This window comes from Lithobates pipiens, unplaced genomic scaffold (assembly GCF_037356315.1).
Source record: "Lithobates pipiens isolate NorthernLeopardFrog02 unplaced genomic scaffold, aLitPip1_a1.2 Scaffold_18, whole genome shotgun sequence".
In the NCBI taxonomy this organism is placed as follows: Eukaryota; Metazoa; Chordata; class Amphibia; order Anura; family Ranidae; genus Lithobates; species Lithobates pipiens.
The window spans coordinates 265851364-265866361 of NW_027507758.1; the positions used below are offsets into that span (position 1 = coordinate 265851364).

At 40.1% G+C, this 14998-nt stretch overlaps 1 protein-coding gene across 22 annotated transcripts in view; it reads left to right on the plus strand.

The window, feature by feature from the left end:
- The window catches only part of PTPRK (protein tyrosine phosphatase receptor type K), a 596872-nt gene that overhangs the window by 212534 nt on the left and 369340 nt on the right, over positions 1-14998 (plus strand). For all 22 annotated transcript variants that reach the window (XM_077486902.1, XM_077486901.1, XM_077486909.1 and 19 more), the window contains exon 4: positions 14699-14780. In XM_077486902.1, the coding sequence (XP_077343028.1) occupies positions 14699-14780 (82 nt within the window). The remainder of the gene's footprint in view (positions 1-14698; positions 14781-14998) is intronic.

Here is a 14998-nt window from a genome sequence, read left to right on the forward strand (position 1 = left end):
TATCGGGGTCTCCTCCCGATGTAGAGAAGGGAGAACTAGGCGCGTTGCGATGAGGAGACCTCTGCTCTTGCCTGGGGCCTAGGTGAGGCGTCGCCATGTTTCCCCTGTTCGCTCGGAACAAGTCCGGAATAGTGTTAGTGGAGGAGCGCGAGTTCCCTCGGGGAGAACGGGAACGAGAGGTCGAAGAGTTTCTCGAGGCAGTCCCCATCAGATAAGGAGTGGAGAGTGGCGTTTACCTCCGGTAATCAGATAGCTTTTTCGTGAGGTAGCGGGAGCGCAGGAATTAAGCGTCCATCTTCCAGTCAGACCAGGCCACGCCCCATAGAGACGGACTTTATTGCAGATTGGCCAGAAGGAAGGCATTACTTTCAGCACGTTCTAAGTTTTTGTGAAAAGCCATGTGGGAGACTCCCAAAATGTATGGAGGAAGGTGCTCTGGTCTGATGAGACTAAAATTTAACTTTTTGGCCATCAAAGAAAACGCTATGTCTAGCGCAAACCCAACACATCACATCACCCAAACAACAACATCCCCACAGTGTAACATGGTGGTGACAGCATCATGCTGTGGGGATGTTTTTCAGCAGTTGGGACTGAGAAACTGGTCAGATTTGAGGAAAAGATGGATGGTGCTAAATATAGGGATATTCTTGAGCAAAACCTATACCACTCTGCGTGTGATTTGAGGACGGAGGTTCACCTTCCAGCAGGACAATAATCCCAAACACACTGCTAATACAACAGTTGAGTGGTTTAAGGGGAAACATGTAAATGTATTGGAATGGCCTAGTCAAAGCCCAGACCTAAAGCCAATAGAAAATCTGTGGTCAGACTTAAAGATTACTGTTCACAAGTGCAAACCATCCAACTTGAATGAGCTGGAGCAGTTTTGCAAGGAGGAATGGGCAAAAATCCCAGTGGTAAGATGTGGCAAGCTCATAGAGACTTATCCAAAGCGACTTGGAGCTGTGATAGCCGCAAAAGATGGCTCTACAAAGTATTGATTTTAGGGGGGTGAATAGTTATGCACATTGACTTTTTCTTTTATTTTGTCCTATTTGTTGTTTGCTTCACCATAAAAAAAAAAAAATCTTCAAAGTTGTGGGCATGTTCTGTAAATTATATGATGCAAATCCTCAAACAATCCATGTTAAATCCAGGTTGTGAGGCAACAAAACACAAAAAATGCCAAGGGGGTTAATACTTTTGCAAGGCAATGTAGTTCCTCTTGAACAGACCTATTAAGTAAAGAAGCTTGATAAAATCAGATTGTCTGATGCTGCCAGAATCTCAAGTACTGGACAAGGGCATCTATGTAGCCTGTGTGCACTTTTTAATGCCCAGTGATCAGAAAAAGCACATTAACTAAATATACCCTTGTTAAGAGAGCCTCCTACAGCGTGTTCTTGTTTGAAGCACAAAAATAAACTAGAATCTCTTGCTGCTTTATAGAATGATGTCCCTTTTTGTAAAGTGTGCCCCCTTTTTTTTTTCTTGTAAAAGTACCATGCTAATGCAGTGTCAGAGAAGGTCTTCTCATTCTCACTGCACAAAGCTTTGTACAGCTTTACAAACTCTGCAGGACTTCACAGAAACACGGATAGGATAAGTCTCGCAGCTCTGTTTGATTTGAAGCCAAAGTCAAACGTTGAGCCCTCTGGAAACAAAGGTTGGGTAATGCAATGTAATTTCTGTTGTCAGTAGCACAAGCCTGCACTTAATTGCATTGTAGAATAAAGCTAACATGTACATGTGATTCATTCACAAATACACGTTTATGAATAATAAACAAAAGATTTTATACTGTTCCTCTCAACAGGGCTGTACTATAATGGCACTAGTGGGCCGGAAATTTATGGCAGCAGAATTAGAGGGGGTACCATCAATTATAAAAATGTTGTAATTAGAATTACTTTTTGCTTTTTTTTTTTTTTATCCTCTTCTTTACCTCTAAACATTTGTGTCTAAATTCAGTAAGAAAACGGTTTGCAGAAAAGGTGTATAGAAGAGTCCGAAGGCTCTTTGATCATCATGAAATGTGAAACCATCTTTTTTTTTTTTTCTCTTATTTAGGCCTCTTTTACACGGATGATCTTTTAGGTCCACCTGTCAGTTTTTTTAGGCGAACCTGATTGGATGCTCCATAGACCTCTATGGAGCGTCGGATGTCAGCGGTGACATGTCCGCTAACATCTGACCCGCTCCGGTCCGAAAAAGTGTGACGGAGGAAAACCCTACTTTTCCATCCGTCATCGGATCGGGTGACGACGGACTCTATGGTCCGTTGCCATCCAATCTCCCATAGGGGAGATCGGCGCTGATAGGTCCATCCCTGCATAGTGTGTAGAGACCAACCTGTCATCTTCCTGCTGGGATCGACCTGAGATATCCCCGCTGAGCAAGCGGATGTCCACGGGGTGGATCATCACGGATCCGTCCCGCGTGAAAGAGGCCTTAGTGGTTTGCACAATACAGTCTGTACTTACCCTATTCCTAAAGGACAGCGACTGCGTGATGCTAGCGCTTTCTCACAATCATTTTCACTGAAATGGCCACATAACACAGAGGAGGAACTTGTCATCCTTCAGGTGTGTTGAGGACAGCCTGTTGTCTAAATACTGCGCTGCCTTGAAAAAATATTATTCCTTTATTCGCCATGCCATATCTAGTACAGGAACAAGGGGTATATATTCTTCCTATCTCTAAAGCCTAGTACGCTCAATCCGAAAATTGTACAAAAAATACCGCTTTTGAAGCAGTTGTACGATAATCTGATCTGTACACAGTTTTCGAGAGCCGATCAGGACAGGTTGTGTGAAATTATCTCATGGGAAAAGCACGTAAAATTTTATGGTATGATACCAGATTATATGATTTTTGTTCAATCCATATAGTTACATTACATCACTTTCGAATTTTGTATTCTTTCGTTTGAAAATTTTCATAATTTTAGTAACCTTAATTTTTGATATGGAGATTAGCTTGCAAAAAAAAAAAAAAAAAAACTTTCATTCATCCGATAATCTCATTGTGTGTACCGGGCTTACGGGTACATGAAGTCTGAAGCTGCCAGTACTAGGGCTGGGGTGCGTTGTAAGGGGAACAAATATGGAATTATTGCTTGTTAAAGAGACTGTAATAGTAGTAGAATATAGCAATTTGTGTCTTCTGTCTGATTGTTTCTTGAAGCATGCCCCCACTCTCCAACATGTCTAGTAACATGCTCACAATCCCCTAAAAAATTGTCTGCATACTTTGACCTCCTCTAGAGGTATGCCCTTAGTCTTTGACCACCTGCTGACATGTTTTGTGTGTGACCCTTAAAGTGTATGTAAATCCAATGTTTCATATTATGTACCTGCTGTACCATGTATGAAAAAGTCTTCCTATTCTCTTTGTATTGCTTCCTTTGTGTGATATCTCTGGTTTTCCTGCCAGTCTCTCTGCTTTCCTTTTTAAGGACTGACCACACTAAGCAGATGAAAACACTGTCGTTAGTTTTACAACTAAGCCTGCTCTCCTCCAATGATCAGACTTGTCCAGCCCCCCAACAGCCGTTCACTGAGAAGTACTGATGCTTCTCCTCCCCCAGCTCTTATGCAGCTGAGAACAGGGGGAAGGGGGAAACTGGCATTTAATACTTTTGACAATATAGTGTGTGTGTGTATATGTGTGTATATGTATGTATATGTATATGTGTGTATATATATATATATATATATATATATATATATATATATATATATATATATATATATATATATATATATATATATATACACGTTTTGCCTTTCATTTCTGTTTCAAACTGAATGGGCTGTTTTCAAGGTGATCATTTACAATCTTTTTATGATGCACTGGGGCTCCCTATAGCAGAAAAGATGAGTGAGGCATACTGGAATAATTTAGTTGGCTAGAGGAAATGTGTAGAATTATAGACAGAAAATGAGAACCCTAAAAAGATATATATGTATATATATATGTGTATGTGTGTGTGTGTGTGTGTGTGTGTGTGTGTGTGTATGTGATATATATATATATATATATATATATATATATATATATATATATATATATAATATTCTAATTTTTTTAAAAGTTGAATTCCTCTTGCAGTTCACTTTGCATTGCATGTTGGTGCAAATAAAAGTGAACCTCAAAACACATTGACATGGTATTAACATGCACTTCATGTGTTTGTTGATTTCAGTGAAAATTCATGAGTGATAAAAACCCCTCAATATTAATGCCAAGAACATAACGAACATAACTAACTTGGATATTGGTGGTCAGCTACTTCTAGTAAGGCCCAGAATGCTTCAGGGAAGTATTCTGATTTCTCCACACACAATAGCTGTTCATGGAAGGTAACCGGATTTCAACTGATGCTACTGGAAATATCTAAATGATGAACAAAAACATTTTATGGCTCCGGCAAACACAATTTAATGGGTTACCTAGTCTAAAATAATGGGATTTGCCCAGAGAGGCTGATGCACTTAGTCATCAAGATAAAGAGCCTGATGCTTTTCAACTGAATTGAATCAAATCATATTATGGACATCTCATAGTCAAAACCTCATGTTACTGAATCAGAGGCTAAAATGTTAGGAACATAGTTATAAGTAGTATCTACACCATCCTTTAGTGTATTTTCAGGTACATGGTGTTTTTTTGTGCTTGTTGTAGTAATTTTAGAGCTGTTAATATGCTTTGGTGCGCTTTACAATGTGTAAATTGAGGGTTTGCAGCATTAGGTTTGTGTTGAAGAAATAATTAAGGTTTGCAAATTTGATTTCGCTGTCGATGTAAAATCATTGTCCAACGGTCATTTGGGATTACATGAAGCAAGCCTGGGCTGTTTTGTTTATAAATATGCCTGTAGCAATTCATTTAAATGCGATTTCAAAATTATTAGCTTATAGAGGAAAGAAAATGGCAATAAGGTAATTAATGTGATGAATCTAGATATACTGGTATCTAATGCAATTATAGAGTCAAGATTTAAAGGGGTTTACACATGGGGAAAGCGTACAGTAAAATGGGAATTCTTTACGTTTTTAATATTAACAAAAATGTATCCTACGCACGCACAGGATGTTTGTATCCTACAGCTATGCGCTAAAACCACAGTGTAGCTTATGTTCAACTCTACGTTGGTCTCAAGAAAATTCTGGTTTATATACAGTATCTTACAAAAGTGAGTACACCCCTCACATTTTTGTAAATATTTTATTATATCATTTCATGTGACAACACTGCAGAAATGACACTTTCCTACAATGTTGGGTAATGAGTGTACAGCTTGTATAACAGCGTAAATTGGCTGTCCTCTCAAAATAACGCAACACACAGCTATTCCTGTCGAAACAGCTGGCAACAAAAGTGAGTACACCCCTAATTGAAAATGTTCAAATTGGGCCCAAAGTGTTAATATTGTGTGGCCATCATTATTTTCCAGCACTGCCTTAACCCTCTTGGGCATGGAGTTCACCAGAGCTTCACAGGTTGCCACTGGAGTCCTCTTCCACTCCTCCATGACAACATCACAGAGCTGGTAGATATTAGAGACCTTGCGTTCCTCCAACTTTCTGTTTTGAGGATGCCCTACAGATGCTCAATAGGGTTTAAGTCTGAAGACCTGCTTGGCCAGTCCATCACCTTTATCCTCAGCTTCTTTAACAAGGCAGTGGTAATCTTGGAGGTGTGTTTGGGCTTGTTATGTTGGAATACTGCCCTGCGGCCCAGTCTATGAAAGGAGGGGATCATGCTCTGCTTCAGTATGTCACAGTACATGTTGTCATTCATGGTTTGCTCAATGAACTGTAGCTCTCCAGTGCCGGAAGTAGTCATACAGTCCCAGACCATGCCATTTCTACCACCATGCTTCACTGTAAGCAAGACACACTTTTTTCTTTGTACTCCTCACCTGGTTGCCACCACACACGCTTGACACCATATGAACCAAATAAGTTTTACAGTCATGGCCGAAATTGTTGTCACCTCAGAAATGTTTCCAGAAAATCAAGTATTTCTCACAGAAAAATATTGCAGTAACACATGTTTTGCTATACACATGTTTCTTCCCTTTGTGTGTATTGTAACAAAACAAACAAGGGAGGAAAAAAAGCAAATTGGACATAATGGAACACAAGTCAAAAAATGGGCTGGTCAAAATTCTTGGCATCCTTTCAAAATTATGGATAAATAAGATTGTTTCAAGCATGTGATGCTGCAAGTAACAGGTGTGGGCAATATAAAAATCCCTCCTGAAAGCAGATAAAAAGGAGAGAAGTTCACTTAGTCTTTGCATTGTGTGTCTATGTGACACACTAAACATGGACAACAGAAAGAACTGTCTGAGGACTTGAGAACCAAAATTGTGGAAAAATATCAACAATCTCAAGGTTACAAGTCCATCTCCAGAGATCTAGATTTGCCTTTGTCCACAGTGTGTCCACAGTGTGCAACTATATCAACAAGTTTGCAACCCATGGCACTGTAGCAGTGTGAAAGGAATCTTAAAAAAAATATGCAGAATTTTAGGGCACCCCAGTCTAAAATGTAAAAACCTTTCTGAGGTCCGACCATCATGTCTTAGCCCCCCTCTCTGTGGTCCCCATCATGTCATAGTCCCCCTTTCTGAGGTCCCCAATCATGTCATGGTCCCCCATCATGCCATAGTCCCCCATCACGTCAGTCGTCCCACCACAGAATCCTCTCATATCAGAATCCCCACCCTACAATCTTCCCTGCTTATCGGAGTTCCCCCCCCCCCCCCTCACATCAGAATTCTACCTTTACCAAGTCCCCCTTACCCTCTGGATCCAGCAGCATGACAGAAGGTGGAAGGCCTTTCTGGACAGAACCGCACATCCAGCCAAAATTCTTGAATTTTGCATGCCTCCTGCTAAGAAATTAGTGTCATGCATTGCCATAGCGTGCAAAGGACCATAGCAATGAGTGATGCTGTATGTCCTAGAGCAGGGATATGCAATTAGCGGACCTTCAGCTGTTGCTAAACTACAAGTCCCATCATGCCTCTGCCTCTGGCTGTCATGCTTGTGTCTCTGAGTCTTGCAATGCCTCATGGGAATTGTAGTTCTGCAAGAGCTGGAGCTCTGCTAATTGCATATCCCTGTCCTAGAGCTTCATTGGTGGTTATGGCGCTGGCTGCCAGCCCACCCACTCATCAGAGCAATGCATGATGCTAATTTGTTTAAAATGTTTTTGTTTTTAGAACATTTGTTTAAACTTCTAATGATGAGTAGGGTCAAATCCTAGTTTTTCAACAGCAGTGGTGCGAAAATTTTAAGGAATAAGATATGTTTTTTTCAAATGAACGGATTTCCAACAGTGTATGTTGTTTCATTTCAGAAACTATACTTCTTTACAAAAAATCAAATGCTTAGAATAAACAATGTTTAAAGTCTTTTTGAACCACATCTTCCAATGTACCGAGAACGTTTGCATTGATGTTCGTTTAAATGTTTGTTAGAAAATTTACTAGTATACTGCAATCAGTGACAGATCTTCAGGCACACACACAAAGGCATCTTATAAGTCTTTTTATGAAGTACAACTTCGGCTGGCCACACACATACCATGCAAAACATGCTATATATGCCATTTGGAAAATACCATTATAAAAACCATATTTTCTGAGTTTTTTTTTTTTTTTTTTTCTTCTGCAACCATTTTAATTTTCTGAAACTTCTACGTCAGTTTGTCCCCTTATTAAAATAACATTACTTTAGGCGTGCCTACGTCTAAGGTGTGCAGACTGCAGCTTTTTTCATTAGAACACTGTGATTTGCTCAGGTGGTTATAAGGCAAACCTCCCATTCAAAAATTGGCTGTTTCTGCATAAGAGAAAAGTTTAAATCTATTACACATTTTGCTAAAACCTTTACAATGTCTTTAGCGCACCTAGAGCAGTGATTTCCAACCTGGGCTATGGACCTTTAAGGGGTGTGCTAAAAAACAAAAAACAATTGTGGTAAATTGTCATTGTCAATGTCATCATGGATTATGTGGCCAGTTGGCTTGCCTGCCCAATCCATGGAAAGTCAAGTGTTCCCTCTAGCTCCACCTATAGGCTGACGGTAGTAGTAACACCAGTGTCACTGCTCTGTAAAAAAAAAGTAAAGAGCCAACACTGTGGAGGAGGGGGGAGGTGTGAGCTGTGTTGTTTTCTCCTCCTCCTGCTCCTCCTAATGACTAATTTCCAAATAAGCAGTGTGTCTTCATTCCTAGTGCTACATCATGTAAGAAACAAAAAGCAGTTACATATGACAGTTAGCTGTTGCTGGGTATGCAAATGTGGGGGCTACAAATGTCAACTCAGGTAGGAGCGTATACTTAATTTATGTGTGGGTCGGAAGAGTGTGAAATTTTCAGTACTATTCATTCCTAACTGGGGAGGGAGGAGTTTTACAGTACATTTTTTCTTGCAGAAGGGGATCCGTACAGTTCATTTATGAGCGGTACATGGATATTGTTTCCTTCCCACTTACACCACCAAAGCAGGGACATATTTTCCTTCCAGTGACACTGCTGATGCAAGATCATTTTTTTTTTTCGCCGCCTCTTTTTCCAATATATTGCCAGGAGGCAACATGTGTGCTGCTCATGAATTTCCTCCAGCGCCCAGTGCGGTCAGATCAGCAATGTGCACTGCATGCATCAATTCAAAGAATACTGCTGCACTCCAGTACTGAGTAGTACAGATGCCAATGTCTTTCAGACTAGTAATTTTGCTTTTCTGCCAAATCCAACCAGAGGGGTTTTATTTATTTTAATGCAGACCCATCCCCCAGCTGCCATTCTTTCAGACCAGAAATACCTATACATTCAGGTCATATCCCAGGAGACTACACAAGCAGGAACTAACAGTGGCTGGTGGGTGGGCCTGCTGCTTGTCATCAGGGGCCAGCTTCAGCATCGGGGCCCAATGACAGCAGAAGGAAACATGATGCTGACAGGCCTGGGCTGCTGCACATGAACAGTGGATCTCAGCAGCGCAATGCTTGAGCTGCTGAGCAAGTAAATATCTAAACTGAGGACTGTGCTGCATAAAGGGTAGGAGAGGAAAGGGGGAGGGCAAAACGAAGCAAAGGTTGGGACTGAAGATCCTCTTTAAAGTGTTACTAAACCCACAACAGTAAAATCAGTCTGTATATACACTAAATCTTGCTTGTTATACTCACTGTGGAACCTAAGGGGTTAATCCTCTGCATTGTGTAAAAAAGGCCGCTTGATCTTGGGAGAGTGCATAATGTCAGCACAGGGCCAATCGGCACTGTCCAGACAGAGGGCCAAGAGCCCTGCAGCCTCATAGGACAGCTCAGTGCAGTATGAAATCTCTTACAAGCTTCACCAGGAACTGATAGAAATCACAAGACTGCTATATACTGCTGATGAGAGAGGGTATTTATCAGTTTATAATAATCAAAATAATTCTATCTTCGTATTCTGTGTGCTGTGGGAGACCACATGTAGTGAATGCAGGGTCCTGGGTTTTTTAACACTTTAAGTCTAAAAACTTAAAACATTTAGCTTTTGATAATATCATATATAGTAGTTGAGCAAGCAAAGTTTATTTAACAGCCCTTTCACACAGATGCATCCTGATCTGTTTGCTTATCCCCTGCTGACTGGTGCAGAGCCAGGCAGATGGCAGTTTGTTGTCCGCTAAGTTTATGCAGAGTGGACATGGACAGAACACCCTCTGCTCTATGGGCAGAGTAAATGGCCTTCGCTGTCCATTTACACCCAACTGCTGCTGATCTGGCCTGCCCAAACGGATCGCCTGTGTGAAAGGTCACTTAGTATAGTTAGTCATTCTTGCATGAATTGGTCATTGATAAATAGATAATTGAAACATATAATATTTTAACCACTTCAATACAGGGCACTTATACACTGTCACACTGTGAATGACAATTGAGCGGTCATGCTACACTGTACCCAAACAAAATTTTTATCATTTTGTTTCCACAAATAGAACTTTCTTTTGGTGGTATTTGATCACCTGTGGGATTTTTATTTTCTGCTAAACAAAGACCGAACATTTTGTAAACATTTTTTTTTGTTTCTGTTACAAAACTTTGTAAATAAGTACGTTTTCCCCTTCACTGATGGAGCTGCAATGAAGGGCACCAATGAGGTGGCATGGATGGGCACTGATAGGTGGCAGGAATGGGGACTGCTAGTGGTGAGCATCCCTGGTGGTCCTGGTGGCATCCCTGGTGGTCCAGTGTGGGAATCATCGGGTAGGACTGTGTTGATAATCGGCACAGACCCCTCCTGTCAGAGGAGCAGCCTATCGGCTCTCCTTTACTCACGTCCGACAGATGCGAGTGAGGAAAAGCCAATCAACGGCTCTTCCTGTTTACACTGTGATCAGCCGTGATTGGACATGGCTGATCACGTGGAAAGTGGCTTTCGAAGTACAGGTACTCCTCACTTAACAATCAGGTTCCATTCCAAAGATCAGGTCGTTAAATGAATTGGTTGTTCAAGGAGAATGCCACAAGTAATTCATATTTTAAGCATTTTTAAGTACTGTACTGCATTATGAAAAAAAGTCTAAACACAACTCCAGCTCAAGAACGTTGTTTTAATTTGCATAAGTACAGAACACAAACATACTGTACTGTACAATACAATGATGTATAGCGCGTCATTCGGGTGGGGAGAACTGGTTGTAAGTCCAAGTGGTAGTAAAACAAGTAAGTCGTTAAACGAGGCGTATCTGTAGTAATTCAGCACATAAGGTGCATTTTCTCTTTCCAGAGCAGTGGTTGATTTCTTGTCTTTCGAGAGCTGATGAGCTTGATGTGTGGGTGAGTGACCCTCTCCTTCTCACGTTTCATGAGCTAACCGCGCTCTCAGAGGGAAGCATCTTTACGAGCTGTCTGATGGCAGCGAAGGTTACATATTGCTCAGTTTGCTGGAAGCAGTTCATTGAGCAGTCTTCCCAGTCCATCTGTGCCTCCTGAACAAATATGTGACAGAATTTGTAGGATGTCTGCTTGAAGCAGTTAGAAGTGCATGGAAGCAAAGAAGCAGGAAAATGATGACCGGATTGTTTGGTGAAAATAGCACAAGAGAAACAAAGGGTTATTTTCCAAAGTGCTTTCAATTTCTAAATTACAAGTTACTGTTATAAATTGCTATTGGTTTGCAAGCAGGACCAAATACAGTGCATTTGCTAATGCAGCTCTCAAATGATCACGTCTTCCAGCCTGGCAGAATAACATCCTGGACAAATAACGATCAGGCAAGGAAATCGAAGACAACTCATATTTGCCTTACCTTTGATATGAAATAAGCAGTCTCTGCGAACAATGTGCATATGTATGGTCACCTTTAGTTATCTCTAGAAAATTGCTTTATAGGAATACCAGAAGGGTAATAATAATTTATTCAGTTCTATAAACAAACATTTTTTAACCGGTTGTAAAGAAATAGATGGAAACACATGAAAGTGTAGCTCCATCTGCTGGCTCAAACCTGATCTGTTAAAATGGTTGTAAACCCCATTCGCAAAATTTGACCTAAGCGTATATATCTGTAGTGTTTTACTTATCTCTCTCCAAAGCTCTCAGTGCCGTGTTTTTCTGCTGCTCCTTTCCTATGTTATCAGCATGATAACTTCTGGCAAGTTCTCCAACACACGAGATAACAGCAGCTGAAAATTTGTAGCTTGCCTATTCAGATTGCAGCTCTGCAAGTTCCTTTCTTTCTCTGCCTATGTGGATTGGGGGGGGGGGGGGGGGTGTCCATTTCCTCTGATCAGCTGACACACAGTATAAGCCCAAACGCCACACCCACTACTGAATGAGGAAGAAAGATTTGTAACACAATCTGCACTTTCTAAAGAGTGTAGAAAAGGAAAGGCAGCAGATATACATGTAAAATGTATGTAGGGAGATTAGTTTAATCTCTGTGTATCATCTGAGGGTATTCACGTCACTGAGTATAGGGGAGGGGTTACAACCACTTTAATCCTATTTATATCATTTTTTATTTATAGAAATACATTCTTCTAGATTGTAAGCTCTATTGAGCAGGGCCCTCTGATCCCTGCTGTATTGATTTGTATTGTTACTGTACTGTCTACCCTCATGTTTTAAAGCGCCGCGCAAACGGTTGGCGCTTTATAAATCCTGTATAATAATACGTTAGAGTGACAGTCCTACACATACCAAAGACTGCAGAAATTGTCTGCCTTCAGTTTTTTCAAGAATAAAGTGAATGTACTTGCATTGATGGAGGTCTGGCTCTGTATTGGGATAAGCAAGCAGGGTATGCTTTTTTTTTTTTTTTTTTTTTTTTTTTTTTTTTTTTTTTTAATATATCAATGCTGCATGGACAATTCTACTGTAGGGCTATGCACTCAGTGTGTATCATTTTAAACAGATTTTCAAATTTTCTCATGATTTCTAGTAATTCTTTGATACTTTTTTTTTTTTTCAGCAGTGTAGTGCAGTGCAATCCATCTTGCTGCAGTCCGTAGAACTTGATGAGGTGTTTATTCTTAATAAAATAACCCCCCCCCCAAAAAAAAAAAAAAAGTGTGATTTGCTGGTTGCAGTGCATGAGCCATTACAATTGCTGGCGTGAAAAAGTTCCTTAGCAAAACAGTTGATTGTGTGTTTAATAAAGTCTGCTTTGAGGTTTCTTTCCTTTTTTTTTTTTATTATTTATATATATATATATATATATATATATATATATATATATATATATATATATATATATATATATTATATTCTGCCTGTCAAATCCAAGAAACCAAGTTTCCGACGTCTACATCTCATACTCTGTTTTGTGAACAATATTGTTTCATCCTTCGTGTAGGTAGATATTCCATGCAATTGCATTTTGCTTCTCTTGCATGGAGAGATTTTTTTCCATTGTATTGCGTATCTTTGTGTTATAAGGAGAGCTTGTTTAGGTTCATTCTTTTTTTCTGATGAGTTATGCATACCATGTTCTGCATGTTTATAAATCCAGTCGTCATCAGACTGGTCTTTCAGCAGATGTACTTCTGAAACTTCCTTCGGGGCTCGTTCAGTGTCCAGAGCTGACTACAGCATAACAATTTGCTATCATAATTTGCTAGTCTTTGTTTATATCTGACCTTAAAATGTATATAGCTGTGATCTTACACTGTTAAATACGAGCTACTGCTACTACATGTTCTTAGAACCTTTATAGTACAGAACGTATAGTGGGTATTTGGGGGATGCATTTCTATGGGCAAAGTATTTTTTTTTGTTTGTTTTTTGCAGCTAAACAGGAACGAGAAATGCATATGCTGTAGATAACTCCAGTTATAGATTTCTACAGTTGCAACACATTGCTTAGTGAACCTGTCACTAGACCATTCAGTTCAACGATATTACACCAATATTCCCACATTATTATATGTATTTAATGTATTTTAGGCATATTTTTTTTACCAGTAAAATCCTCCCTTGTGTAGACATCAAAAATCCCAGAGACTGCTACTGAACCCCACCATCTCCAGATGTGAGGACAGCAGTCCCAGTAGACTTGGTGCTGTCACTCGAGACACTCTTTAGTATTGTAATTTATTCCTCCTTTTACATAAAAGGTTATGTTATGGAAGTTGGTTGCAGAGGTAGTGCTGCTGGGTCAACACAGACAGTAACTAGACAGGTTTTTGTGACCTGCTGTGGGATAGTTGTGACTAAAAGACGATATCTGGGTTTGGGAAATCTAACCGTTTTTCCTTTCCGGAATAGTCCATGATTAAGGCAGTGCTGGAAAATAATGGCGGCCACACACAATATTTACACTTTGGGCCCAATTTGGACATTTGCACTTAAGGGTGTACTCTGTTTTGTTGCACGCGGTTTAGACCTTAATGGCTGTGTTAAGTTATTTTGAGGGGGCAGCAAATTTACACTAGCTGTTGGTTATACAAGCTACTCACTTTTGTAAGATACTGTATTTGAGTTTGTGTGTATGTGTTAGTATGATCTCATCTCTCTGCTTGCCCGCCTCATCTCAACAGTGCAGTGGCCCCGCTGTGAGTGCGGAACAGTGGTGACACGGTCCTCCGGTCAGAGATGCCATCTCTCTGCTCACCCACTGCTGCTCGTCAGACATTATAGTTTTTTCGTGGCCCGACTGCAAACGAGTCACAGCCCGGTAGCGGGCCATGGCCCCCCTGCATTTAGGTGATGGCACACCTATTTCTCTTGACACAATCGTCCATTTTGAGGGCTATTCTATGATGAATTCTTCATTGCTCCACTACATGGTGGGAAATTACTAATAGTTTCATTAGATCGATTGCTACATATGGAACCAAGGTTCATAAGTGTAGCCTGCAACAGCAAAATCCCTGATCAGTTGATTTGCAAATGATGGTGGACAGGATAACATTTGTAGCAGGCAACACTCATTTGCCATTATGAAGACCCATCTGTTTAGCTACTCTTCTGCCAAAACATTAGTATGCAAATTCTGGGAGGAGACAAAGAAATTGTAATGGGGGAAAAAAAGTATTAGGTCCGCATGTTAATGAGAAAAAGCAATTGAAAGTTGTATGGTATAACAATTTTAGTAATTTTTTTATTTTTATACTGGATGTCTTATTCATATAACTATTGGTTTTCTGAAATATTATTAATGACTGTATTTCCTTGTGTTTTGACAGGTCATCTTTGAAGCCGAAGCTTCTGGTGGAAGGGGCGGATACATTGCCATAGATGACATTCAAGTTTTGAGCTACCCCTGTGGTAAGGATTAAAAAAAAAGTTTTAATTTTTATTTTATTTTTTTGACGTATGTATACCCAAGCAATTGGTTATCCCCTCCCAAAGCCAGTGGCTCTTGTGCAGCTGGTGTATTATTTACAGTTCCACTTCTCATAAGACAATGCCTCAAAATCAACAATGGTTAAACCTCTTTTGTTTGTCACTCCATGCGGAAAATTATGTGCTTGCTACATTAATTA